Here is a 25644-nt window from a genome sequence, read left to right as displayed (position 1 = left end):
AAACGTTTTTCTAACCAGACAAGCCAGAGAAAAAAAACTGTTCCACTAGAGGAAGCACAGCCGAAGCCGTTTCAGTCACAGTCCTGCCAAACGAGTCCTAAAAAGTAGTTGTCCGTTGTAGGATAGCATAGCTTTGATTTGTCTTGAGTATGATCTCGATCACTATCCCCCCGTGGGTACGTTGGTGTAATTACATCCGCACCACCACTTCACGCTATGTAACTAAAAACATTGCGATTCCACGTTTTTTTTTTCTGAAATCATGGTCTTACATACACACTTTCCATGTCTATTTTTTCACTTTTGTCAAAACTTAATGGGCATAGCCGCATAGATGCGGCACACAAACAAATTTATAAGATTTATAACTTTTAAATAACTCATTCGACGCCTTACACTCAAACCTTTACTACTTCCAAATAAGCATTAGACAAGTTTTGAAAGAAGGGTGCTGATGTGAAAATTTCTTAGATCCGGTTTAAACAGGAATTGCATTTTTGAAACCGCAACTTTCCAAACAAGCTCAAAAGGTAATTTGTACTGTAAAAGCCCCATCTACAAAGTCTTCTGTAACACTCGAATTCAAGTAATTGCACCGTTTAAGGTTGTGTACAAAGTAGTCCTGTGAAGAAATAGGAGAGGTATCAACAAAGTCCAGTCCTGAGTTTCAACACGTTCATCTGGGTACAACATCACAGATTGATGCAACTTGTACAGTGAAAACAAAATGCAAGAATGAATCAATCTTTTTTTTTCCAACTTCTCTTCCCATCTGCTTTGAACTGACATTCTATGGTGACCCCCAGAAGGCACCAAACTGTACAATGCGAACCAAACACCATGAAAGTGACTATTCACTTTCATAATCATCTTCATCTCCAAACGAGAACACTGAGGCATCTGCTGCAATCGCCTTGAATTCGCTCATGCTGGAAGAGTCAACAGCTGGAGATGGTGCTGTGGTGGAGCTGCTTTTGCTGCTGACTTCAGTTTTGAGGGATGTAGCATCCGGTGCCTTTGCAGCTCCTTGTTCGCTGGTTATAGCTACTTTTTCCAGTCTACTAGCAGCAGCTGATGCCTCCTCCTGTACGGTGCTTGTTTCAGATGGTTTAGCAGCATTTGCATTGCTTTGACCACCACTGGAAGCCTTCTCCTTTCTTCCCTTGGATGATCCATCTTCCCCTTCACTATCGGAGAAAACTTCATCTTTATCATTGCTTCCAGTTCCCTTGTTGGATTCTGGAGGTGCAGCATTGCTTTCTTTAGCAACTGTGCTACCCGAGGAGTCAGCATCAGTTTTATTATCTGATCCAGCAGCTGGTTTTGGTTTTGGTGCTTGTGAGCCATCATAATCTACTAGAACAACCTCAACCTGGAAGCCAGGTGATGGCAATTTTCTCTGAAAAAAATGTAATATTTTAGTCTCAAGTCTCAACAAACAAAAACTGGTAAACAAGAGCCACAACATTGTAACAACATAGTAATTAATAACAGAAAATGGAAATAAGCAATCGTTGAATAAAAAAAGCAATCATTGATAAAATGCTGGTTTTCTTCACCTACTGCTAATAAATTTTACACATGGACAAAAGCTCAGTTGCAAATTCAGCTTCCATGATTTTGCAATTCGATGACCAAGCGGCAGCAAAGCAAACAAGAAGAGGCTATAGTATTCAGCATGAGAATGCATGGAGCAAAATGTTGGCTAGAAAATATAAATAAATTAGGAAAAGCAAAAATCTCAGGCATCAACTAGAAGAAATGTGCATTTGTGAAACTATCAGCATAAGATGTCTGAGCAACGAATGAACAAGTATCTAATTACATCCGATTCCAACATCATAAGAACAACGTATAAACACATTTCTTCTAGTTCTTAGTGGCACATCTTGTTAAATAGTTTGATATTTGCTCTTCACAGACAGATATGAATTCTATCAGCAATAAAGCAACTTTCACCTTATCAAAATCATCAAGATCGGTTGGATTCAAAGTCACCCTGTTCTCCATCATTGTTGTATTTAGCCAGCTGAAAAGGATAGGGAAAGAAATGAAATCGAATATCAAGATTCAAGACAATAGTTCTTTTCCAGCTTCCCATGTAAAATGTTGGTGCCATCAATTCAAATCAAATAATATATATACATGCCCATGCAACTCAGAAAACATGGTAACAAAAGAAAAATGAACCCATTATAAGTAATAGAAGAACGAGTCTATATAGGAATAATACAATAACTTCATGGAGCTCACCAGTAAAAATCTCCCTGTCGATCATGAAACTGGATCTTGAAATCACCAGAAACCTCAGCTAAGCCAGGTTCTCCCGGCAATGCAAAAACCATAATCCCCTTCTTTGGTGCACTAAACCAGAAATCTTCTGGCTGAAATTATGATAATACATTTAGTTTCCAATGAAGGTTACAGAGGGATAAAGTCTGCATTGAATAAATAAAAAATAGATGATAAATATCAACAGGACATACTGTTAGGTCATAGAAGAATAATATAGCATCTTTATATATTTTTTGGTGTTTATAAGTGACAGCAAGGAGAAAACTAATTCAGGGAATGTCTTTTTTGTTATTTGCCCACAGGAACAAAGGAAATAATGCGATATTGTGAATTATACTCTCCAAGCATAGTTTTGCATAGCGAACAATATGCTGTGCTAATAGACATATCCATGCAAATATGAATATATGGGTCATTGGTACTAGTTATTTCAAGTTGTACAATGAGACATTCCCTTATTTAGCATTGGTACATCAAAACATGCCGGCCAATATGTTGGTGCCCTTACCCACTATGCAAACAAGCATCAAGCCATGAAGAATCCATAATATGAGCTACTCGAACATTCCATAGCAAACTACGGGGAAGAAAACATCAACCCACGGGTTACTGAACGCAAAATAAGAGCGATTCATAAAACAAAGATGCTTACCATTAGTTCTTTTGTTCTTGGATGCTTCTTTGTAGAAAAAAGAACACCTGCACAACAGATTTATTACATGACACAATAGAAGATATCAAAACACAGCAAGAATTTTGTTATTAAATTAATGTATTATGGCACATGGCAATTTTGGTTTCAATTAAAAATACACACCGTTGTGATTAGAGACTGTAATTGATGGCCTGATCCAATAGGGGCATCTATGAAGACGAAACCCTCTAAGCATACACCTGGAAAGTGTTATCACATGATTAATTACTAAAGCACAATACACATGCATATCATATCGGCACCATGGTTGCAAAGGTATAAAGACCTGCGGGGCGGCTGACTTTCACCATTGAAATAAGTTAAGATGCGTTCAAAATACTTCACATATCTCTGTAATTTTTCAAAATATTCAGAACAATATAAAGACAAAATTATATGGATAAACTTGTGTATATCAATGAAGTTCACTCACAATCTGACTTGGAAGAATAAGCCCCTTGCCGTCTACACATCTTTTCTGGTTATAGTATTCAATGGACTCCTCAGCAGTAGGAAAGAACTGTCCATTACAAAAGGAAAAGAAAAGAAGCTCCAACTGTAAGAAATTTGGTAAAGATTTCGTAGCAGGTGTTATTCTGATTGTTATACAGTGCATGCTAACTTTACCTTTAGAAACAGTAGAAGACTCGAGATCATCAATCCTGTTCTTGCCTTCCCAGCTTTGCAATGAACAACCACCACGTTCTCTATATCCTCTTTCAACCATGAGTAGGCACTATGGCAAAATGATATGACAAGTTGTATTGGAGGGCAGTTATGATCATCAAATGGGAAGCAGGCCACCTGAAATATGCACGAATTTTTTGAATATTTCCAATAAAACAAACCAATAAATTCACAAAGCTGCAAGGCTTGATTCCCACATGACAAGGCATAACGTAAGTGTTGAATGATAAACTGACTAGGCTTAAGATTCCCACATGACAAGGCATAACATAGGTGTTGAAAGATAAACTGGCTTTAAACCATTGAAAGACCTTTCAAAAATATCAACAACTGATTGGCAAATTGCAAATATAACAAGGAAACTGTTTATGCACCAGATATAAGTACCACTGAGTTTTTAGTATCTTTCATTGTTGGTGACAAGGAGTGCATGCCTTGTGTGCACGATAAATTTGGAAAACTGGAAATAGAAGGAAGAGGGGAACACAAAATAATAAGCAACCCATACCTTTCCTTCAAAAAGGGATGCATCATATAGCCTTTCAGAACAAAGGTTGTACACCTTATACTTCCCCTGTAACACAACGATTAAATTAGAAGGCTAAATGAATGAATTGTTCAACGTTCCTTAACATTTCGAAGTATTGTCAAAAAGATAAGCCCTCAAATGTAGGTTCTCTTTTATACTTATCTAGCAACTTTGAAAATTGGAAACTAAGTAGACAATCAATGCTCTTAAGCACATGAACTTTCTTTTTAAGAAGGAAAACACTGTACACTGGTACAACATAAGGGGGAGTAATTCCCTCAAAAAATAGAGGGGGGAGTACTGGCTTGTGTTATATTAATAACATTAAGTTAACGCAGCAAGTTCAAGGTATGGTTGTTTAACTGATGCATTACGAGGAAAATGGACAAGAAAATCCAACAATAGACTATTACTAACAATCTGAAATGTGTTACCTGGGAAGCATTTATGTTAACAGTTAAGAAACTTCATAAAGAACAAAGTTACCTTATGGTGCATTTCAAAGAACCTGATGACTTCCTCCATGTGGTTGCGGTAGAAACCCTGCAATGGAGTGTTATTTTTCCTTTCTATTCATGAGGCAAATAAAAAGGAACAAGCTTTAAGCAAACTTTGAAGCCTTGTTAGTACACTGACCTCAAAATATCCAAAAAGCCCTGAACTCAAATCACCAGCAGGAAAACCCATAGCAATTATGTTCTCAGTAATATATGTCATATCTAAATCAAATCCTCCTTCCTGCATAGTAGCAGAATCAAATCAATAGAGTTTTCCTTTATAGTAAATCAACAAAACTTAATCATTAAAGGATCATCACTAATATGATCTGACACAGAATTCCTTGATCAATACAACAATCAACTCCACATAATTTATAAAAAATTAAAAAGCTCAATAGACAGCGTCAAATTGATGGTTCTTGTTCCTGGAAGCAAATTTACCCTTCTCCCAATACAGAATCTCCCATTGTCTTTGTTGTTTATATCAAAGTACATAAAACTTATGATCTATTATCACCATAAGGCACAAAGTAAGATCTCCACTGATCGAGAAACTATCATTCAAAAAGGTGGCCAGCTAGCCTGCCTAGGCATTAATCATCCCCCTACTGCCAAGCACCTACGGATGTTAAGAGTATGCTATTGAAGATAGCTAAGCTGACAGTCAGCACACACAAGTGTACGCTGGCATAAAGTGACATTATGCAGCAAGTTTACCGTGACAATGTTCCTATCAGATTTCAACAAATGATGGATGCTCAAAAAATTAATCTATTAATTCTATCAAAGAAGGTGATCAATGAACGCTCGTTTCGTGATCATGTTACTCTATGTGAACTGAACAACAAGAGTATTTGAAGATGCCAAATTTTCGTCAAATTTTAGATCCCCGTGTGAATTAAAGGTACCTGGTATCGTCTTTTATTCTGTGAGACCATGTGGCGAGCCTTGACTTGCACTGCCTTTACAGCATTCTTGGAGGAATCTACAATGCCTTTTGTCAAAGAACCAAAAACACCAGGCTGTCCTGTTGTTGGGGAGGTGCTTCCCTCAGCAATCTCATCTTGCTGTGCAGCTTTTGGAGACAAACGCAATCCAAAGCCACTTGTAAAACGGGCAAAGGTATTCTTTCCTGTTGGTGATTCTTGACCTGATGAAGGCTGAGGAATTTTTAGGTTCTTAGCCCAGGATGATAAACCAGATGTAGAAAACATGGATGCCGGTGCCTCACGTCCCGCAGCATCTTTTGCAGGAGCAGCAGTTGGTGCAGAGATAACAGCAGGATCTACACCAGCAACCTGACTGGAAGAATCAGTTGAAGCAGCCGGATGAACAGGGTCAACAGTGGTAACAGGAGGAGTTGCAGCTGAATCCTGGTTGTCCGAATTAGTTGGTGGCAGATCAGATGGCTTGACTTGCTGTTCTTCCATGACTGACTAATAGATGTTAATTACTCTTAAGGACTGGAGAAAAATGTAACATCTGCAAGATACACACCGACACAAGTCAGGAAGTTTAGTCCACAAGTAGGACTTTGTGAAAGCAAATGGGTGTGCAGATACACAAATAAAAGTTGGAGATGAATTCTTAAAATGATTGACCCTCTACTACCCATACTTCAAATGATGGACCCACCAGTGACGAACTCATTTTGGTCAATTAACTGGATAGCACAGATAATTCTGTAAACGGTGTTACATGTCAGACAAACAATTTCCGACACTTTGCCTACGAATAAAGGAAATGTCCAATGTTCCAGCACAATAGTAAGATTCCTGCCCAGTGCCACCTGCTAGGCTGGGGTGATCTAGCTTAATATAATAGTTGTAGGGAACAAGTATAACCTAAAATGGATATTGAATTGTTCATAGATGGTATAGCAGAGAAACTGAATCCCCTCTACAATGCTCAAATCATCTCGTGCCCGGTTCCCTTGTGCACAAACATCAATCGCAACTCGCAAGTTCAGACTTGCAGAATAAAACCAGAGCAGCCAGCATTTAGATCCCCAAATCATCCAATTAGTGATTGAAGGCGTACCAGGTGATTATAGCATCAAATTGGAGATCACAAAGGATAAGGAAAATCAGATCGGAGCTCTTTTTTTTTTAATCTGAGACCCTTGGCTCCAAATTGAGGAAACATTACTCAAATCCATTCGCTCCTCTTCTCCACTGATCCCGCAACCGCAGAATCGAAACCCCAGACAGTGAGAGAGGAGGAAGAAAGGCAACCGAGGGACTGCTACCATGAACGACCCCTTGACTATGTCCTTCATGGGTGTTCACCTAAGGAGGAGACGATGACCTACCTGAAGGCGGGGGGTGACGGGATCGAGCTTCGGGGGCGAATTGCGTCACAGATGAGCACCGGCAGAGGAGGTGGTGGTGGCGGCAGAGGGCAGCGTGGGAGATGGAGGCGGGCGGCGCCGGCGAGATCTCGCGAGGAACAACCGAAGGAGGCGACGCGAGGGCTGAAGCGCTGGGAGCCTGGGAGTTCCATCCACCGCACCGATCGCGGCTTCAGTCAACGTCGAACGGCCCGTATCAAGCCCAGCACGCAAAGGCCGGCCAGTTCGCCGAAAGGTAAGCCCAGGTTAGTTTTTTCTTTTCTGAATGCAAAACCCAGGTTAGTTTACATTCCTTCCTTTTCTTTTTTCTTTTTTATTTTCGACTTTCAGTTATCCTTGCGATTAATTTATTGTGTTTTCACAGAAACATTCATTTTTAATGTTTAAAAAATTCGGAAATGCTAGTAATTCTTCAACTTTCTAGTACTCAACTTGTACTTCTTCATCGAGATGCTAGTACCATCACCTTTCTTCCGAGCTTTTTCAGTAGCTGAAATACAAAAGAAGAGTAAGCAAAACTCAAAGAAATGAAGGATGATGTTTCTCAACATGCAACAATCCGTACATTTCACTTTGCTCAACACAGGCATCTTACACTGTAACTTAGAAGAAGAAAAGGAAGAAAAGAGAAATGCACACTTTTGCTGCAATGCACTCTGTCAGGGCCGGTTCTGACCCTAGGGCATTAGGGGTGACGGCCAAGGGCCATGCTAGTGGAGGGCCCAAGTTATGTAAGTAATTAGTCTAAGGGTCTGTTTGCATACCCTGTATTAAAATTTAACAAGTGTTAAAGTTTTAACACTCTCAAATGAAATGCTAAAATTTAACACATGGGGTGTTTGGATGGTACGTTAAACTTTGCTAAAACTTGAGGAAGAAAGAACTTGATTGGGTGCTAAAATGTGATGGTCAAAATCTTTTAACTTTCAACCAAACAAGTGACAATGTTTACAAGCTTACCTTAATTTTGGTTGGACAAATTTTGGAGCCAACCAAGCAGGCTCTCAAGTCTCAATCCCAATTCTGGCTGGGTCTTGATTCTTACCCAGAGCCCAATTCCAATCCCAATAATCGAGTCAACTCGCTCTAGCAGGGCATCGATTTGAGTCAACTCTGGGTATTCACGGGGAAGCCACTGCTGGTTGCGCCAGTTGAAGTTACCTGGCTCTTCTGGCCACCGCCGTTCCATCACTGTCATACTAGTGTCATCCAATCCACCCCATAGGCATCTGCTGCCCTTCTCCATGAACGCCGCCGGCACACGCGGCCGAGACCCCACCGCCGACCCCTCGTCCAGCTACTTCGTCGATGCCGCCCACCCGTACGCCGCCGCTGCCGCCACCGCGCTCACCTCCCACCGCGCCAAGTCCAAGTGGTCTCACCTCTCCTCGATCCCCGTCCCGTCCCCGCTCCCGCCCTCCGCCACCGCCGCCGTTCTCCTCCTCCTCCGCCGCCGACCGCACACCGCGCTCCGCTTCCACGCCTTCGCGCTCCGCCGCCTCCTCCCCTCCCACTCCACTCCCCCTCTCGTCCTCTCCGCCTCCGCCGCCCACGTCGCGGCCGCCTCGCGCCTCCGGGGCGCCGCCCTCGCTGTCCTCGCCTCCGCCTCCCGCCACTACTCCCCGGCCGAGATCTTCAATGCCCTCGCCGCCACCTACCGCCGCTTTGCCTCCGCTCCATTTGTCTTCGACCTCCTCCTCCTCGCGTACCTCCGCTCCCGCCGCGACGCCCTCGCCGCGGCCTCCGTCGCCCGCCGCATCCTCGCCGCCGGCGCCCGGCCGCTCCCCTCCACTGCCGCCGCTCTTCTTCGATCACTTCCCTCCGCCGCCGCGGCGCTCGACATGTACCATCAAATCTACACACATTCAACTCCACAGAGCAGCCACCTGCTCCAGCCAACCGTTCACACCTTCAATTCCCTTCTCCTAGCCTTCTACCGCGAGGGCAAGTGCGATGAATTCAAGATTGTGCTCCAGGAAATGGGCAAATATTCCTGCAGGAACAATGTCTGCACCTACAGTATTAGGATGGCTGAGTACTGCGATTGTAGAGATGTGGAGAAGGCACGAGGACTGTGGGGTGAGATGGTTCAGGAAGGGATCCAGCCTGATGTAATTGTGTACAACACGATGATTGGTGGCTATTGCCGTGCTGGGGAGGTAGGGATGGCAGAGGAGATGTTTAAAAATATGGAGATGGATGGAATTGATCCAAGTGCCACGACGTTTGAATGGTTGGTTAGGGGGCATTGTATGGAAGGGGATGCTGAGGCGGCGCTGCTTGTGCGTGCAGACATGAGGAGGAGGGGGTTTGGGTTGGCGTCAGAGGTTGTTGAGGAATTGTTGGATGCATTATGTCAAAATGGTAGGGTTCAGGATGGCTTGCATGTTTTGCGGGAGGAGATGAGGAGGGAAGAGTTTGCGCCAACTCGGAGGAGTTATGAGATATTGATAAAGGGGTTTTGTGATGAAGGGGAGGTGGAGGTGGCGATCAGACTCCAGGCAGAGATGGCTGGAAAAGGATTTAACGCTGGTAGCGAGGTTTACCATGCATTTATTTGTGCCTATGAGAAGTCTCAAGACTATGAGATGGTGGAGAAGTTGAGGAAAGAAATGACAGTGATGGGCACTTAGGATTGTGATAGCTTGCTTGGATGATACACATTGATGCATCATGCATGGATTTCAACCTCAGCTTATTGCAGCAAAGAACTCTGGTAAATCACCTAGCTATATTTACATTGTTCATCTTCCTTTGGTTAAGTTCCGATCTGGGTCTGAAGCGCGACACCTTCTTAGAACAAAGCCCTGGGGAGTCTATCCCCATGGTCTAGTTTCTTTTTTTCCTTTGGTTAAGTTTCTTAGTTATTTATTCTTGTAGAGTTTTTGTTCTTTATTCTGCATGGCATATTACAAGCATTTATCTCAGAAATTTAACTTCTAGTGTTGAAATCAGCTGAACTGATGCTAACTTGTTCTCTAGGTGTGAGCTGTGTAAAGCTTGTTTTCAACTACTGATGTGAGAACATCATGTACATGCATCCCTAGGCTATAACATGTTAATGTGCAAAATGTGGCTAGGTTCCTAGGCTATAACATGTTTGAGAATTAGTAGATCAGTATGTTGAAAATTTGCAAACTTTTGTAGTTGGGATTCATTTGCAGTCTCTAGCAAAATCACAATAGTCGAGAGAGATAAACCTGAGCTATTGTGTAGTTGAAAATCGAGGCACCATTTATTAGCCAACATCTGATCAGAAATTCAGAATATTCCACTGCCAAAGCAAATGTCTCTAGTTATAAGGTGCAAAAGTGTGGTTTATGTGGTGATCCATCCATATGCCACCCTGCGGTCAACAGAAACCGTGTAGTGCTAGCTAATGTTGTTGTAGAGTGACTCATTTGAACATACATATTAGAAATTCTATCATCATATATTTTACAAGATATATTGTTGATTTGGTAGGCTCATATGTTCTTCCTGCAGACAGCACAATGGAAGGTTGGGACAAGCAACATTTATTTCTGGGTAAATCCTTCTCTTTGCCAACAACCTGGTCAGAGGGCTCATGACGGTGCTGAAGTTGAGGCAGATGAGGGCATTGGACTTGGACATGCTCCACTTTCAAGTAAACCTGCCGTCTTCATGGAAGTAAAATTTCCCTATGGTTTTACTTTACATAATCCCACAAACTTCTCTTCCCATGTTCTTAGTTCTTGCACATCTAAATTAAATACTGAACCCAGATACCAATTCGACTCCTTGTCCCACACTGAATCACTGAATCTGTCCTCTGTCCCACACCAGACAGTGAGACAGGGAGGAGCTGCTCAAGTGCTCATGCTGACAGCACCGTGACTGTCCCCTGGCCAGGGTTGTTGTTTGAAGTCCTGATGTTGCTCCTTGTCAAGGTACTCAATCAGGCTACTGTCACCTCTGCGCCATCTGTTCCTCATGTCAATCCAAGTGCTGATCTTGTGGGCGTCTCTGGTGATGTCAATGTATCCACAGAGCATGATGATTGTCTTGTGGGCACTTGAATCATGTCTTTGCTTGTGGCTTGAGTAAATCACACTGTTTGCATGCTCTGTATCCGCCTTGCCTGCTGGCACACTGAGGAGAGTCATCCATCCTATCCAAGTTGCACCGGTTCAGTGGCTGTCAACAATTCTGCCTACTTAGACTTCGATGACCACTTTGTTAGTTGGATGGCCGCTAAAACAGATACAACATCGGAAATCTGGCTGTATGCCTTTCCATCAACATTGAGAGCTGAAGTGAAGTTACTGATCGGTAATGTAAAGTAACCTTAAGATTCCTAGTTACAGTTCATTATAGCGGTGAGTTTCAACTGCTGAGCTATGGTTCTTGATGCTCGTCTATGAATTTGTATGGTCTAATAAAAGAGTGCAGGCTACATCACACGACCTTTGGCCTTGCTTAGTTCACCCCTAAATCCCAACTTTAGCACTATGCAAAAAGAAGATTCCCCATCACATCAAACATGCTCTAAATGTAGACGAAATTAAAAACTAATTGCACAATTTTGTTGTACTTTGCGAGACGAATCTTTTGAGCCTAATTAGTCAATATTTGGACAATAATTCACAAATACAAACGAAACGCTACAGTGTTGCTACAGTATACAGTAATTTTGGCATCCCAAAGTTGGCAACTAAAACTAAACAAGACCTTTGTTTCTTAACATTTGCTTTGCGGGACGAGAAGTCCTATTGGTGGGATAGGACTACAGTGGATTCACGATCCAGCAGCTCCAATATTCTGGAGGAGGATCATTTACTCATTACTAGTCTACTACTACAGGTGAAATGTTATTTCAGGTAAATCACGGCAATAATAAAACATAAGGACTCGTATGTCATGCATCACTACCGCAACCTTTAAAATCAATGGTTAGATAAACATTTCTTAACAAAAAGAAAAGTCATGATCCATTTTTAAGAAAAAAAATCCACTGCATATAAGATACGAAAACATTTCTTAACAAAAGAAAAGCCACGATCCATTTAAAAAAAACAAAAAAAGGACGATAGATGACATCCAAGTCACCTGGTGGGGCCCGCCACCGCACCACAGTCCACGGTGCGCGACACGGCGACAGTGTGTCATCCGCACGCTCCCCGAGTTCCCCCTCCACCTTCCTTCCATCTCTTCTCCGCCTCCGCTGCTCTCCAAAAATTTGCGAATCACTCCGCGGCAAATGGCGAGCACCCCAATCCGCTCCCTCTTCCTCTTCGTCCTCGCGGCGTCGCTGCGATGCGGTAATAGCGCTGGAACCCTAACCCGCGCTTCCCCTCTCTCCGCCGCCACTTTGGCATCATCCGCAGTGTCCACTGTGCCAGTGCTCGCTCCTGCCTCACACGCTTCGCGGTGTGTTCCTTTGTCCGATTGCAGGAGCGGCGGCTGGATACGGAGATGCCGGCGAGGGTTTCTGCTCGGCGGAGCCGTCGAGCGGGTGCTCCGGGGGGCCGCCGCTCTACTGGAAGGCTACCCACCCCACCCTCGCGCCCGCGCACCTCCAAGGTGCGTATTGAGGACCAGCGGACCAACCTTAGACTAGAGTCGCCCGTTTTTTTGGAATGGCCAGTGGGATATGTTTTTTCTTTGCTTGCTGCCTGAGTCGCTGTCACTGAACTTCATAAATCTAGTTTCCAGGTTCAGTGGTCAACTGGTCATAGTTGCAGTCTTGCCATAAACCCTGGGTTTATGGACTGCATCAAAATCCAATTTATATGGTCATATGGGTGTCACCGGCATCCTATTGGCGGTCTTATGATCCCATGCATATATAGGAGTTTTTGATGGAATTGAAGTATGCTACTGTCTACATGAAAAGTATTAATTCTCAAATCGGGAAAACCTTGTTTCCTCAAAAAAAAAATCTGGAAAACCTTGAAGACATGAGCTGGTGTCTGAGAAATATTAATTCTTATATTCTACTTTTCAACAACAACAACAACAACAACAACATAGCCCTTTCAGTCCCAAGCAAGTTGGGATAGGCTAGAGTTGAAACCCAACTAGAGCCACAAATCAGGGTTCGGGCACATGAATAGCTGTTTTCCATGCACTCCTATCCAGGGCTAAATCTTTGGGTATATTCCATCCCTTCAAACTCCTTTTATTGCCTCTTCCCATGTCCCGTAGTCCTATGAAGCTCCTTGGATTGGATTGAACCTATCCATTATGATTTATGAATTAATTAGTGATGTGCAAAGATTTAAATCTTGCACCTGCTAATCATTCTGAATAAATGAATATTCTTTCTGATTTATGCCATGATCTCTAAGGCTAGAGGAAATGTGTTTGCTTGACTACTTTGTGCTGTGTTGTTTATTTGTTAAGCTAATCCTTGTGTCCATAAATACAGATGCTCCTATTGTTTATTCCATCTAATGATGGTCCTTTTTTGGAATCCCTTTTTGGAACTCTAGATTTACCTGGCTTCACACGTAGCGTTTTCAAAAGGGATCATGCTTTAATAACACCAGAAAGTCATGTATTCGGTCCTCTGCCTGATTGGTACAGTTTCCTTCTGCTTATACTTTCTATTCATTTTCTGAAGCTATGCTAATGTCATGCGCTTATCATTTACCCTCTGCTTAGGATCAATACATTAGGTGCATATTTGATCAGTCCAGCCATTGGTGCACACTTCACTATGTACCTGGCAAACATGCAAGGTGAGCTATTTGTCCCATTTGCAAGAACCATAGATAGAAACATGAAAGTTTGCAGGTGCATAGATTTTCTAATATATGTCTTTTAAGACTCATATGGAAAGTATTTTGCGGCCCATCTTAGTCATGTAGCACAAGTTTCGATATGCTTTGATCTCGTAATTGTTCAACAAGTTCCCATGGAACTCAGATATAATTTTCTACTTCTATAAGGTGGATATTTGTTTCATACCAGATCATTTAAGCAGCCAGAATTTTGTTGAAATTTCCTTTCAGGCGTGGACAGTCTTTTTGCAATTAAATATATTACTCTCCCATTCCATAGTTAGTCATGCATAATTAAGTAATGAGTAAAGTGCATAGCCGGTCCTTAAACTTTCTCGGGTGTGTCACCCCAGTCCCTGAACTCGTAAATTGCATATTTGGCTTCCTAAAGTTAGCTTCGGGTGTCATCCCGGTCCCTGAACTCGCAAATTGCATATTTGGCTCTCTAAACTTAGCTTCGGGTGTCATTTAGGTCCATATACTTTAAAAATACAGATTACTTAACAATAAATGATTAAATCTATTTTTTTTCTCAAAAGCTTATTTGGAGCGAAAATGAGAAGCGACTAGATCAAATTGCAACCCTCTGCTCCCATCTTAGTGACATTAACCTCATTGATTTCCGTGTTAATGATTAGGGTAATTGAGAGACGCTAGTTGTGTATAGTTTAGTTCATCACTACAATACGTGGATCACCTCCATCTCCATTGGTTGCACACTTGCAGTAGCCTGATTGAGCTAGACCTGAGGCACTGCTATTCCGTGGATAATGCTGGGCTCTAAGCACTTTTGAGATACTCCCAGGGCCTCAGACAATCATCCCTGGCTTCGAAACCGCACAGACAGATCCTAGTTCGATTTCCAAATTCTAGCTTCGATTTTCACCTTTGGTGAGCGCTATACGCGCGCTTGAGCTCATGGAAGTTATCTACATTTTCAAAGTATATGGATCTAGATGGCACCTGAAGCTAAGTTTAGGGAGCCTAATCTACAATTTACGAGTTCGGGGACCAGGATAACACCCGAAGCTAAATTTAGGGAGCCAAATCTGCAATTTGCGAGTTGAAGGACTGGGATGCACACCCGAGAAAGTTTAAGGACCGGCCATGCACTTTACTCTTAAGTAATTAACAGTTAAAGGCTGTACTATAAGATGGTTCTTTGTTTTTTAACATCAAGTACATGTTATCTTTATTTGTTTCGAAAATTAGTGGTTTTATAGTGACATGTTCTAAAGTAGTGTGATTGTGGGGTTGCAGATGGCTCAAAATCAGCCCTACCACCGAAAGATGTTGAAAGGTTGGTCTCTTACATTGCACTAGTTAGAATAGCAATAACGCATAATTGGATAAACTACCATTTTTAATAGTCCATGGGACATCATTTGGAGCCACAAGTGCTGTAATGTAATGCACACCAAGTTAAATATCTCATTTTTTAAGCATCCAGCTCTTTGTTTGACTTGGAAGTGTCACCATTCACTTTGTTAATGAGGTTTCCACTGCCCTTATTGTAAACAACTTTCCAGGCTCGTTTTTGTACTACAAGGCAGCATTTTATTGTCTGTGGGGACTGAAACTACCCATTCTCTGTCGGTAAGGCTTTATCAGATGTAGACATGTAGTATGTGCCTTTTTTTCTTCTTTCTAAATCTTTAAACAAAATAATTCTGTATATCTATGCACTCTACTTTTGTACAGAACTCTCTAAGCATTGGGGGTTGAAAGAATACAAATTCCATTACATGATGAATTTATGACGGCAAAGATTTTGGTTCGTTTATGCATATCTTCATGCAGCACTATGTTGTAAGGGGAGCCCCATTCAGCTCTAGTCCACTCCGCATCTGGAAAATGCTATTCGAATTTTTGTGACCATTCAATTTGGTAATAAGGAAGAGTATTCAATCATGTCATCAGCTGATATAAAATTATATGAGAACATGGTTATGTAAAACAATACAACATTACTCTGGTGGCAAGAAAAAAGCATGACATATAAGTTGTGTACTGAATCCTACCAATGTTCAGATGCAAGGCTTATGCAATCTACCAGCTCTTCAAGAAACATTTATGAGAGATCGTAAAGTGTTCAATTCAGCAGTTTTCATAAATTTGCATTCTTATGCTTTTAAAATATTGTTTTCATAATATCGATTATCTTAGGAACTTGTTCCTTGTATGCTAATTCTGCCCTGATGCGGATTACTATCTGTTGATGATAAGTGCAGGTGGATTCCTATGCGTATCTTCCTGCAAACCTAGAACATTCTATGATCTCAGATGAATCAACCACTCTTGTAATATTTGAGAGGAGGTACAGTAATTTCATTGATATGCTACAGTTTGTGATGTAGTAATATAGTGATTTGATTGGTTGCTACCACTTTTATTGACATAACTGTTGCAATCCCCTAGAAGTTTGTTTGTCAGTAAGGTGTGCATTAATCTTAAAGATTGGATTAAATTTGCTGGTAGAAATGTTGAACTTTAGGTAAACTAAAAAAAATTCAAAGCATATGTTGCTCATTTCTTTTTGTTATGAATATGATTGGCTTAACCGAGACTGCAGGTTTTCAGTGTGCTTTAGTTTCTCTTTTTCATTTTTTCATCAAAATGATAACAATTAAGACCTTTCTCGAATTTATCTCTTAGGTACAGTGCCACCGAGGATTCCCACCCTGATCTAATTGTTGGTTCAACAGATAAGCAACCCCTTCTTGAAACCCCAGGAGAGGTACAATAGCCTTATCTCTGTTGATCATCATCTATGACCTAAAAATAGGATTCCTACCTTTAGGAGGTCTGTTTTTCATACCATGCACATTAAGAGGCATTAAAAATTGTTTCTTTATTTTAGAATCAGGGTGTTCAAACTTGGCTGCTTTGACTGGCAGTTTTGTCTTGCTTCAGATCCTCTTTTTGGCCTTGAAAATTCATGAATGATGTTAGTTATTTTAACTGTCATAGTCTCAGTCTTCAGTGCTGATGTAATGTGTTGTATCTCATTTCTCAATTAGGTATTTCAACTGAGGAAGCTGCTACCAACTTCGATGCCTTATGACTTTAATATCCATGTAAGTTTGGTCACTTTTGAGCTCATTATTTTACTTACTGTATCCCACGCCATTCCACCTAAGACAGGCACATTTCATGCAGCAAACCAAGCATCATTAATACTTTTAGCCACCTATAAATTACTCACTTGCTTCTCCCACATGCAGATAATGGACTTTCAACCAGGCGAATATCTCAATGTGAAGGTTTGTAAAATTTGTGTCTTACATTAGGAGGTGTTTGAACAATAATTGCATACTGGCCTTGCTGCATGAATCATGAGATGTTGTGGTACAATGCATACATCCAACCTTGAAACTTCTTTTCATATTTTTTTAATTTTTTTTCTACCAGGAGGTTCACTATAATCAACATGGGCTTCTGCTTCTAGAGGGGCAAGGAATATACCGATTGGGGGATAGCTGGTAAGGAAGTCTGAAAGTCCTTTTTTTAGGTTATTTTTCTCATGTTAAGCTTTCTAACCTTGTGCAACCTTGGAATAGCTGCCTATATTTCATATAGAAACTTTTATTTTTTTTCCCGTGAAAGATGACATGCTTTGTGCTGATATAAATTTCTTAAGATGTGCTACAGAGATTACTCATTTACCTTATTAAACATATGCAGAATTACCTGCATGCAAATATAGTTTTTTTTTCCGCCACCATCTCTCTGTTGCCCTTTACATTTTTGAGTGTATGCTTTGCTAGGAGTTATGGAATTATATGCACAAACTGCGCATGTTCCTTTTTGTTTTGACGTTCTAACTTTTCTTTACATTTTGTTAGACAGTATGTATGTCATACGTGTGTATGGGATCTGTGCCGTGGGCTTTAAGCCTGACCGGCCCTAGATATGGTTAGTTAGAGATAGGAGGTCTTGATTGGTTCTGTTTCAATAAACCTCAAGATCTCCTCACCCCTATATATATGTAACCTCTATCTCTCAATTAATCAATCTAATATTCCACGCAATCTCCATTGCTTTCACATTTTATATCCAATCTCAATATATTCTGAAGACTGTTTCTGTTGATAACACAGGTACCCTGTTCAAGCAGGTGATACCATTTGGATGGCACCGTTTGTTCCTCAGTGGTACGTGTATGCCACCTTTGTGTTTGCCATTCATGCACTTGGCTTTTTCTTTTTCCAGTTAGCTTACCGCTGTTGCCATGATGTTCCAGGTATGCCGCGCTTGGTAAAACCAGGACCAGATACTTGCTGTACAAAGATGTCAATAGGAACCCATTGATATGATCAAAGAAATCATTCTCGATGGATACCAATAAAGCAATAAATCAAAATGTGGAGCTGTGCCAGCTATGAAGAAATTCCCTAGGAGATGGTTACAGGAAGGTTACAGGAAGGAGAAAAAAGGATCTTATTGTAGATTGTACCTGAGAAGTCTCCGAATCAAATGGCGTGGAAATTCAAATGTGCACTTTTGATGTTTATGACTGCCGATACATTTTGAATTGTGAAACTTCCTGTACCGTGTTGTGGACAGCACTTGAGTACTTGACAAGTTGGATATGCTGTTGGCACTTCTGAAATCTCTTTTATGGCCAATCCTATGAATTTTAGTTGTGGTTCTAGAAACAAACACTTTTTAAATTCAAAGATTGGTGCCTTCTCTTTTCCATTTCATGAAGCATCGGGTACATAGGAGTAGCGGTATATGCTGAAGGCAAACGTAGATATGCGAAAAATAGGGGTATGTTCCAAAAGAATAGTGCTTATCAAGTTATCATATTTGCAGTGGAAAGAGAAAATAAAAGATAAATATAGCTTTACTATGGTTTCATGTTGCATCTGAACTCTACGTATTTGAAGTGGATATTTTTAAATCCTAGTTCTGGCAGAATTTTTATTATTAGTGTTATTACTGAATAAGCAACATATGATTATCTTCAACTTGCCTTTACCTTAAACTTGGTGGTAAGCTTTTAAAAGGAAAACGAGACTTTTTCTTGCTAATCCACACATGCGAAAGGGAAAAGGAGGCGACTGCTGCTTTTTTTTTTCAGTTTTTGTATCAACGCACATGTACCATTCTCCTGTCTCCGAAAATTTTGAGCCATACGATTAGAACAGATATTCCATAGATTCTAAAGCTGGACTTCTCTTCGAGACTGAGATCGGCGTAAGCAGGGTCCTTGATCCGTCTAAATCATTATCCACTTGATGATTTAGTGATTCACCCGCGCGTATTTTCTTTTCTATTTTTGAGATTTAGAGCATATAAAAAAATAACATGTGCGATAAAAAAAACTATCCAATTGTTTCAAGAAGAAGACACTCGAGTCTCCAAAGTCCTTAAAAACAACCAAACTATTTTTCCTCCAATGATTTAGGTTGATGCTTGGCTAATCATCATCCCACCACTTAGCTCAGCTGAACCTGATGATGATTAATTAAACACGAGCAACCGAAGCTATAGTGTATCAAGCCAATTAATTTGCCTAATCAATCAATGAACTTCCCTTTAAGTACACACGAAACTCTAATCCGCATTAAAGAAAAGAAACGCGCGTCCGGGCAAGTAAACAAAGATTACAGCAAATCAATGCCGGATTGGATTGCAACGGCGGATCGCATCACCTGTTTTCCAACAAAATATCTGGAGCTGTACGACATTCCCATCATCACCAGCAGCTGAGTAGCTGCTTTGATTCCGACCCCAAGCATTTTTGCATTCCCACCCGCCCCTCCCCTCAAAATTCGCAGCGTGTCCTCCTCGCGCTCGTGCTCCCCTCCTCCCCGCGCGCAAACCCTAACCCTACCCTCGCCTCGCCCCGTCCCGCGGCGTCGTGCCAATGGCTCGCCCCGTGTGAGAGAGAGAGAGAGGGAGGGAGACGGAGACCGCGGCGTGGGGAGGGGAGAGAGAGGGGAGAGATGTATAAGCAGGGGGGAGCGGGGTTGGACCGGAAGCGGATCAGCGACGCGCTCGACAAGCACCTCGAGAAGGCGGTCGCGTCGCCGTCCACGTCGAGGGGGTCGGCGGGCGGCGGCGGCGGGCGGGACCACCACCGCCTCGTCGTGCCGTCCTCCGCGTCGTCCATGCCCAAGGGCCGCTGCTCCGAAGGTGACGTCCCCCGCCTTTCCCCATTTCTGTTTCAGGTGCCGCGGCGTGGGCTCGTGGCGTGCCGCGAATCCGGCGCGACTGTTTGGTGTGCTCATGAGGCCGTGGCATCTGCGTTGTTTTTTTGGTGAAGTAGGATGCGGGTGCGGGAGGAGATTGGTTTAGGGATTGGGGTTGCGATCTGTTGACGCGTCTGCACATGGTTGCTTATAATCAAATTTGAGTGGGTGTGGCTGGTATTTTTTTTTCAGTTTTTGCCCTTAACGTGTGGGAATGGCACTGTGATCTCGGTGACAGGGTATTGATTTAAGCAAATGTCGGGTTTCGAGTGTTTTCATGTGCTTTTCGGGTGAGCTCTTGATGTGCAAATTTTCTGTAATTGTGGATGTAATCAAGACGCAAAGCTCGGTTTGATTCAACTCAGACACTTTTGGTTTAACATATTGTTTGTTTAGAGCTTTACTGATATAAGTTGGGACAAAAGGAACTGTGTAGATTATGCTTTTTGAGTTGTTTTCTAGTGTTGTGTGATACAGACCATTTCTACCTAGCATTTATTCCTGTTGTAACAGTGTAGATCTTGTCAGTTATGTAAGTTCTGCTTGCTGTTGCTTTTTCTACCAGTTTAGCTTGAGTTTGTGATGGTTGTATTTATTGTTGTATCCGCATCATAATCCTTAAGAACACATGCATTGATACTTTCATCCTTAACATTCCAGGGGAGTCTGATTCTGATAGTGAAGCATCAGATGTTAGTGGCTCTGATGGAGAAGACACCTCATGGATTTCATGGTATTGCAATTTAAGAGGGAACGAATTCTTCTGCGAGGTTGACGACGACTACATACAAGACGACTTCAACCTTTGTGGCCTCAGCAGCCAAGTTCCTTATTATGATTATGCTCTCGATCTCATTTTAGACATTGAGTCATCTCATGGTAAGTATTCTACATAATTACTCATGCACGTTAAACCTTATGGTGGGTGTATGCGAGCCAAGCATACTCTGATGCTACATTTGAACATTGTAAAGGCTTTGTTAGGATTCAGAGTTCCATATTGGGCTTCTGCATTTCCTGGTCCCTATAGATATCATAGTACGTCTTACAAACAAAAAAAAGAAGGGTGAAAGAATAGCTTTAATAGTTTCATCCATTCCTAAAACTTTTCTAGTCAGTTAGATGTCTTAATCTAGACATACAAGATGTCGCAGAATGGCATCTTTACAACTAACAGTTAATCTAGTTTTTCAACGCATTTGTTGAGAGCACCAGCTTTGTTTATCCTGCATGAAATGTGTTACACCCAGCTCAATTTGGTCCATCATTGGGCTGGCATGGAATTAAAATGTGTTACACCCAGGCACCCAGGTCAATTTTGGTCCATTGTTAGGCTAGCAATAGTTGGTTTATCCCACATGGTTAGATTGATAGTCTAAGCTAGAGTTGCATATTAATCTTAGGAAACCATCAATGCAACTGGATCAACCGTCTGAAGAGTATCTGGTTGCAACAGATAGTGGGGCAACCCTATTGTTATATTATGTGATAATGTGGTCAGTGAAACTAGTAAACCATGTTTGTAGCATGCTGTGCGCTGCTGCATCTTTCTGCACTTTAGCATTTTGCGTTTGTGATATCTCTGTTACTACTTTTAGGGCATTAACGTTGATTATTTATGACAAGTTTAGCAAATATATTCAAAACACTCCTTATCTATTTTTTTTCTACTATCTTCAAGAATTTTTGGAGGCCAAAGTTTCTGTTAGACTGATTCTTTCAATTGAAACTGTGGCTGCTAGATGTCATGTGATTGATAATAATGATTGGAAATTCTATACTCGTATCAGAAATATATATAGTTTAGGACATCAATACTGTCTACAATGTGCAACTTTGGCTACCAATCTCTTTAAAAATATATTGTTTCAAATAAAAAAATTATGGGGTGTTTGGTATCACTCCACTTCAGGAAAATTGCTCCACTCCACCAACTCCAAAAAATTCGCAGCTAAACACGTCTAGCTCCAGCAACTCCAGCTCCAGGAAAAAGGTGGAGCAGGGGGTCAGATCCACGTTTTTGGTGGAGCACCTCAAGGGGAGTTGGTGGGTATTTACCCACCATTGCCATCGGTTACACATGCGTACCGGTTTGTTCTTTTTTTCCCCTCCCACGATCTCTCCCCGGTTCACTTGGCATGAGCGTTGTCGCTGCTGCCCATCGCCTCCCCACGCCACCCGCCCTCTGGCCAGGCCGCTGCCCGTCGCCTTCCCACGCCACCCGACCTCCGGCCACGCGCCGCCGCTGTCTGGCAGGAGGGGAGGCCGGCTTCGTCGCCGCCGGCACGGGTCTCTTGCTCTTCCTGACGCGGTAGAGCACCCAGTACTCGTCCTCCTCCCCAGTGCTCCGCTGCTGCCCGGCGCCGGGGCCGCCCCACGTGTAGAAGCAGAACTTGACGCACCACGACGCCGAGGTCCGTCACGGACCGGCCGACGCGGGTGGAGCTGTGCATCCAGGTGGCCTGCTGGTCCTCCGCTTCCTCCGCCTCAGCGCTCAGATTCACCTCCTCATGCTCCATTTGGGTAGAAGGTATCTCGATGTCCGCGATGGTGTGAGCTCGATTCATGTTGCAGAGAGCTCGATTCCGGCACTGGAAATCTCGATTTGCGTGTTTGGAAGTTTGATTCTAGCACGGAGGAACTCAATCCGGTGCGGGAGCAACTTGATTGTGCTACCCAGGTTTGATTTATGTTGTTTCGCTAAGGTTTTGACAGTGTTGCTTGCCGCCGGCGTTTGTTTGTCCTACTGCTAGCGCTAAACTCAAGAAGGCTTTGTCCGGTTGACTTGTGCTGATGGGCTGCCGGAAGCGTTAGTGTTCCCTTGCCGGCGAAGCCTAGTTCGCTACGGTGTTGGTTGCGAGCCAGGGGTGTGCTGTGTCGACACGTTGCTAATGGCCGCTGGGTGACAGCGCGTCTTTACGGATGGCTGATGGGCTATGGGATCCGAAGTTTTGTTTGGAGTGGATGGCCGGCGGCGACTCCCCGCAGGTGGATGTCCGACGGCGAGCCCCTACGCATCCTAACTGCGCCACCGTGGCCTGCAGGGCCACGCCCCTCTCACGCCATGTCCGTGTCGGGGCTGCAGGCTGCTCGGACGCAGGTCGCGCCGCCGCCGCACGATGCGCCAAGCTGCGCTGCTGCTGCTGGCCGGGATGCGCCGCCGCTGCATGCTGCGGGGAACCCTGCTGGCGGCCGCTGCTGCCGCATGCCATTGGACGGCCTGCACCAATCCGCGACGGAGTAGTGTCCTGCAGCTGTGAAGTTGGTCGATGTTGGTAATTTCTCGAGAGAGGAGGAGAGAAATAAAAGGAGACTGACACACGGGTCCCATTTTCAAGGGTATAATAGACCTTTCACAACAAGACCTCCTGTTTTTGGAGCTGGATCCGTGCTTCTTGCCAAACACGTGGACAACTTCAATATTTTTCTGGAGTTGGTGGAGTGGAGTGGAGCTGAGGTGAAGTGGAGTTGGTGGAGTGGAGCTAAAAAATTTGGAGTGAAGTGCTGCCAAACACCCCCTATATATTATGAATTTGATTTTCATGAATCCAGTAGCATCAACCTTATGTTGCAAGACTATTTGGATTTCTAGATATTGATGGTCAAAGTTAAAAAGGTTTTACTTGGGACAAACCACAAACCTAAAACTACTATGTTTGTGATAGGAGGGAGTATCAAAACTTGATCGTCTGGTGAAGTTTGTTCTAAGTATCCCACTTTGAATACTTGTTTTCTGTATACAAAGTGTTTGGATAAGTTGGCAGTGAAATTAGCAATCACATGCCCAAATCGTGGCATAAGATAGATCTTTTACTATTATTACTGCTAATATTTTACCTTTTTATGTATTAAATTTTTATTTTCTCTTGTCGGGTTTCATCTCTAGCTCTATCCCAACTTGCTTGGTTCGAAAGACTTTTGTTGTTGTTGTTGTTGTTGTATCCCTTGGTTCTACCTATCATTTGGTTGATGTTTTTCAGTTATGTATTTGTGCAGGTGATATGTTCACTGAGGAACAAAATGAGCTGGTAGAATCAGCTGCAGAGATGTTGTATGGGCTGATTCATGCACGATACATTCTGACCAGCAAAGGACTGGCTGCAATGGTACATGTTCTGCTCTAACTGATGTATTTATTCTTTGATTGATGGGATTTTTATTTATTAGGGTTGCTTGTTTGGGCAGCTGGAGAAATATAAGAACTATGACTTTGGGCGGTGCCCACGTGTTTACTGCTGCGGTCAGCCATGCCTACCGGTTGGACAATCAGATATCCATCGGTCTAGTACTGTGAAGATATACTGCCCCAAGTGTGAAGACATCTACTACCCACGGTCCAAGTACCAAGGCAGTATCCTAACCATTCTCTTATTAGACTATCTTATTAATGCGTGTGTTTGTTGCCCTCCAAAAAAATGTGTGTGTCAAACTCCAACCTCTTCGTGAGAACCCAAACCAAAGGCCATTTTGTACTAAATCTGACACTAAGAATGGGCTGCAAATGTTCCCATATGCACCAACGCCCATTCACCCACAGCTCTAGGTCCAAGCACCATTAAACAGTAAAACTGTCCACACCGTCATCAGCAATCGCTATGTTTTTTGAACTCTGATAGATCAATATTGTTTAGTACATTGGGGTCTGCTAACTCGCTTCTGTGCTATTGTGGCTCCAAAGTTGCAGAATATTGCCATTTTGTTATATTCTGCTATTTTCTTAACCTTGTTCAGATATTGATGGTGCATACTTTGGGACGACATTCCCCCATCTGTTCCTGATGACGTACGAGCACCTCAAGCCCCAGAAGCCCTCACAGCGCTATGTTCCTCGTGTCTTCGGCTTCAAGCTCCACAAGCCATGAAACCTTGTGTATCAGGCTATTAAAGCTCCACAAAGACGCAGCATGACGCCGGGGGGAGGCGGGAGTTTTGCAAGGTCTAGAGACCCTTGAAGACATATATAAGAGCACCATTGGCAGATCAGCGGATCGGTAAATACTATCTTGCTGCCTCACACTTGTACCTAGGCTGGCACGCCTATCCAACATTTGAATGTAGCTCTAAGGACATCCAATGTTGTTGTAACCTAACTGCAGTTGTTCTTTGATTAGTAAACCAAGACCTCCTATGATTATGGGCGCTATTTGGGGCCTCGCGCTGGAAATCGTTATCTAGTTCTAGCTACTATTACCTGTTTGGTTCTCATAAGATAGTCTGAGTTGGTATTTTACGAACTTCACCTGAGTTGTGAAGGGTGCACCATTTTCTTTTGCTGGTCTCTTATTCGTTGGCTAACTAAGGCTGGTCTTTTTTGGTTAGCCATGCTTGATTGAGCTTGGCGTCTGTTTGGCCCACAGCCACATCAGTGGCAAGGTTTGGTTACTACACTGTCCCAAATTATACACTCTATCCTAAATTATAGGTTGTTTTTAGTTCTTTTAAATTTATAGATTTTGTTACGTACTTAGATATACCTTATGTCTACGCATAATGATATCTACGACTCTAGGAAATCAAAAATGACCTATAATTTGGGATAGATGGTAATTTGGGATAGATGGAGTACCACACAAATAGGGTAAGGTCATTTGTTTAGATATGCCCTATATCTATACATAATAATATTTATGAATTTAGGAAAGT

At 42.6% G+C, this 25644-nt stretch overlaps 4 protein-coding genes across 14 annotated transcripts; 3 read left to right on the top strand and 1 right to left on the bottom strand.

Annotated features, from left to right (window-relative positions):
* Positions 1–556: 556 nt before the first annotated feature.
* On the bottom strand, positions 557–7225 carry LOC117844897 (phosphatidylinositol 3,4,5-trisphosphate 3-phosphatase and protein-tyrosine-phosphatase PTEN2A). The gene is made up of 13 exons (XM_034725730.2): positions 7017–7225; positions 5614–6187; positions 4842–4943; positions 4692–4748; positions 4185–4250; positions 3617–3793; positions 3423–3509; positions 3276–3340; positions 3113–3189; positions 2948–2994; positions 2254–2384; positions 1960–2029; positions 557–1399 (listed from the first exon to the last, which is right to left on the bottom strand). Exons 2-13 carry the CDS (start codon positions 6133–6135, stop codon positions 851–853), a joined length of 1950 nt encoding a protein of 649 aa, XP_034581621.1. The 5' UTR covers positions 6136–6187; positions 7017–7225; the 3' UTR covers positions 557–850.
* A 1011-nt stretch (positions 7226–8236) lies between these two features.
* On the top strand, positions 8237–11479 carry LOC117844899 (pentatricopeptide repeat-containing protein At2g15980). 8 transcript variants are annotated; one of them, XM_034725740.2, is made up of 4 exons: positions 8237–9771; positions 10542–10683; positions 10863–10966; positions 11067–11479. In XM_034725740.2, the coding sequence occupies exon 1, from the start codon at positions 8300–8302 to the stop codon at positions 9686–9688; it is 1389 nt and encodes a 462-aa protein (XP_034581631.1). In that variant the 5' UTR covers positions 8237–8299; the 3' UTR covers positions 9689–9771; positions 10542–10683; positions 10863–10966; positions 11067–11479. The 8 variants fall into 8 exon arrangements, with proteins under 8 accessions (XP_034581631.1, XP_034581630.1, XP_034581629.1 ...); XM_034725739.2 differs by having other exon boundaries at positions 10542–10706; XM_034725738.2 differs by having other exon boundaries at positions 10863–11479.
* A 680-nt stretch (positions 11480–12159) lies between these two features.
* Positions 12160–18429, top strand: LOC117844900 (probable (S)-ureidoglycine aminohydrolase). The gene is made up of 13 exons (XM_034725741.2): positions 12160–12337; positions 12471–12599; positions 13511–13598; positions 13683–13759; positions 15062–15101; positions 15331–15397; positions 16033–16118; positions 16457–16538; positions 16822–16878; positions 17026–17064; positions 17213–17283; positions 17902–17955; positions 18045–18429. Exons 1-13 carry the CDS (start codon positions 12277–12279, stop codon positions 18115–18117), a joined length of 924 nt encoding a protein of 307 aa, XP_034581632.1. The 5' UTR covers positions 12160–12276; the 3' UTR covers positions 18118–18429.
* A 1119-nt stretch (positions 18430–19548) lies between these two features.
* On the top strand, positions 19549–25144 carry LOC117844902 (putative casein kinase II subunit beta-4). 4 transcript variants are annotated; one of them, XM_072291549.1, is made up of 5 exons: positions 19549–19945; positions 20662–20880; positions 23998–24107; positions 24169–24349; positions 24733–25144. In XM_072291549.1, the coding sequence occupies exons 1-5, from the start codon at positions 19756–19758 to the stop codon at positions 24861–24863; spliced, it is 831 nt and encodes a 276-aa protein (XP_072147650.1). In that variant the 5' UTR covers positions 19549–19755; the 3' UTR covers positions 24864–25144. The 4 variants fall into 4 exon arrangements, with proteins under 4 accessions (XP_072147650.1, XP_072147649.1, XP_034581636.1 ...); XM_072291548.1 differs by having other exon boundaries at positions 19551–19945; positions 24169–24352; XM_034725745.2 differs by having other exon boundaries at positions 19552–19945; positions 24187–24349.
* The last annotated feature ends 500 nt before the right edge of the window (positions 25145–25644 follow it).

The sequence above is a fragment of the Setaria viridis genome, chromosome 2 (assembly GCF_005286985.2).
Source record: "Setaria viridis chromosome 2, Setaria_viridis_v4.0, whole genome shotgun sequence".
Classification (NCBI taxonomy): Eukaryota; Viridiplantae; Streptophyta; class Magnoliopsida; order Poales; family Poaceae; genus Setaria; species Setaria viridis.
Note: the sequence above shows the minus strand (reverse complement) of the source record. Positions and strands in the feature narration are given on the sequence as shown.

What these genes read in the sequence shown, in the direction of transcription:
- LOC117844902 (XM_072291548.1), top strand. Translation starts at nt 19,756, where the DNA reads ATGTATAAGCAGGGGGGAGCGGGGTTGGACCGGAAGCGGATCAGCGAC. An exon ending in AGACATTGAGTCATCTCATG is followed by an intron (nt 20,881 to 23,997) that starts GTAAGTATTCTA and finishes GTATTTGTGCAG; the next exon opens with GTGATATGTTCACTGAGGAA. An exon ending in GCAAAGGACTGGCTGCAATG is followed by an intron (nt 24,108 to 24,168) that starts GTACATGTTCTG and finishes TTTATTTATTAG; the next exon opens with GGTTGCTTGTTTGGGCAGCT.
- LOC117844897 (XM_034725730.2), bottom strand. Translation starts at nt 6,135, where the DNA reads ATGGAAGAACAGCAAGTCAAGCCATCTGATCTGCCACCAACTAATTCG. An exon ending in CATCCCTTTTTGAAGGAAAG is followed by an intron (nt 3,794 to 4,184) that starts GTATGGGTTGCT and finishes TGCATATTTCAG; the next exon opens with GTGGCCTGCTTCCCATTTGA. An exon ending in TACAGTCTCTAATCACAACG is followed by an intron (nt 2,995 to 3,112) that starts GTGTGTATTTTT and finishes TCTGTTGTGCAG; the next exon opens with GTGTTCTTTTTTCTACAAAG.
- LOC117844900 (XM_034725741.2), top strand. Translation starts at nt 12,277, where the DNA reads ATGGCGAGCACCCCAATCCGCTCCCTCTTCCTCTTCGTCCTCGCGGCG. An exon ending in AAACTACCCATTCTCTGTCG is followed by an intron (nt 15,398 to 16,032) that starts GTAAGGCTTTAT and finishes TGATAAGTGCAG; the next exon opens with GTGGATTCCTATGCGTATCT. An exon ending in TTCTTGAAACCCCAGGAGAG is followed by an intron (nt 16,539 to 16,821) that starts GTACAATAGCCT and finishes TTTCTCAATTAG; the next exon opens with GTATTTCAACTGAGGAAGCT.
- LOC117844899 (XM_034725740.2), top strand. Translation starts at nt 8,300, where the DNA reads ATGAACGCCGCCGGCACACGCGGCCGAGACCCCACCGCCGACCCCTCG.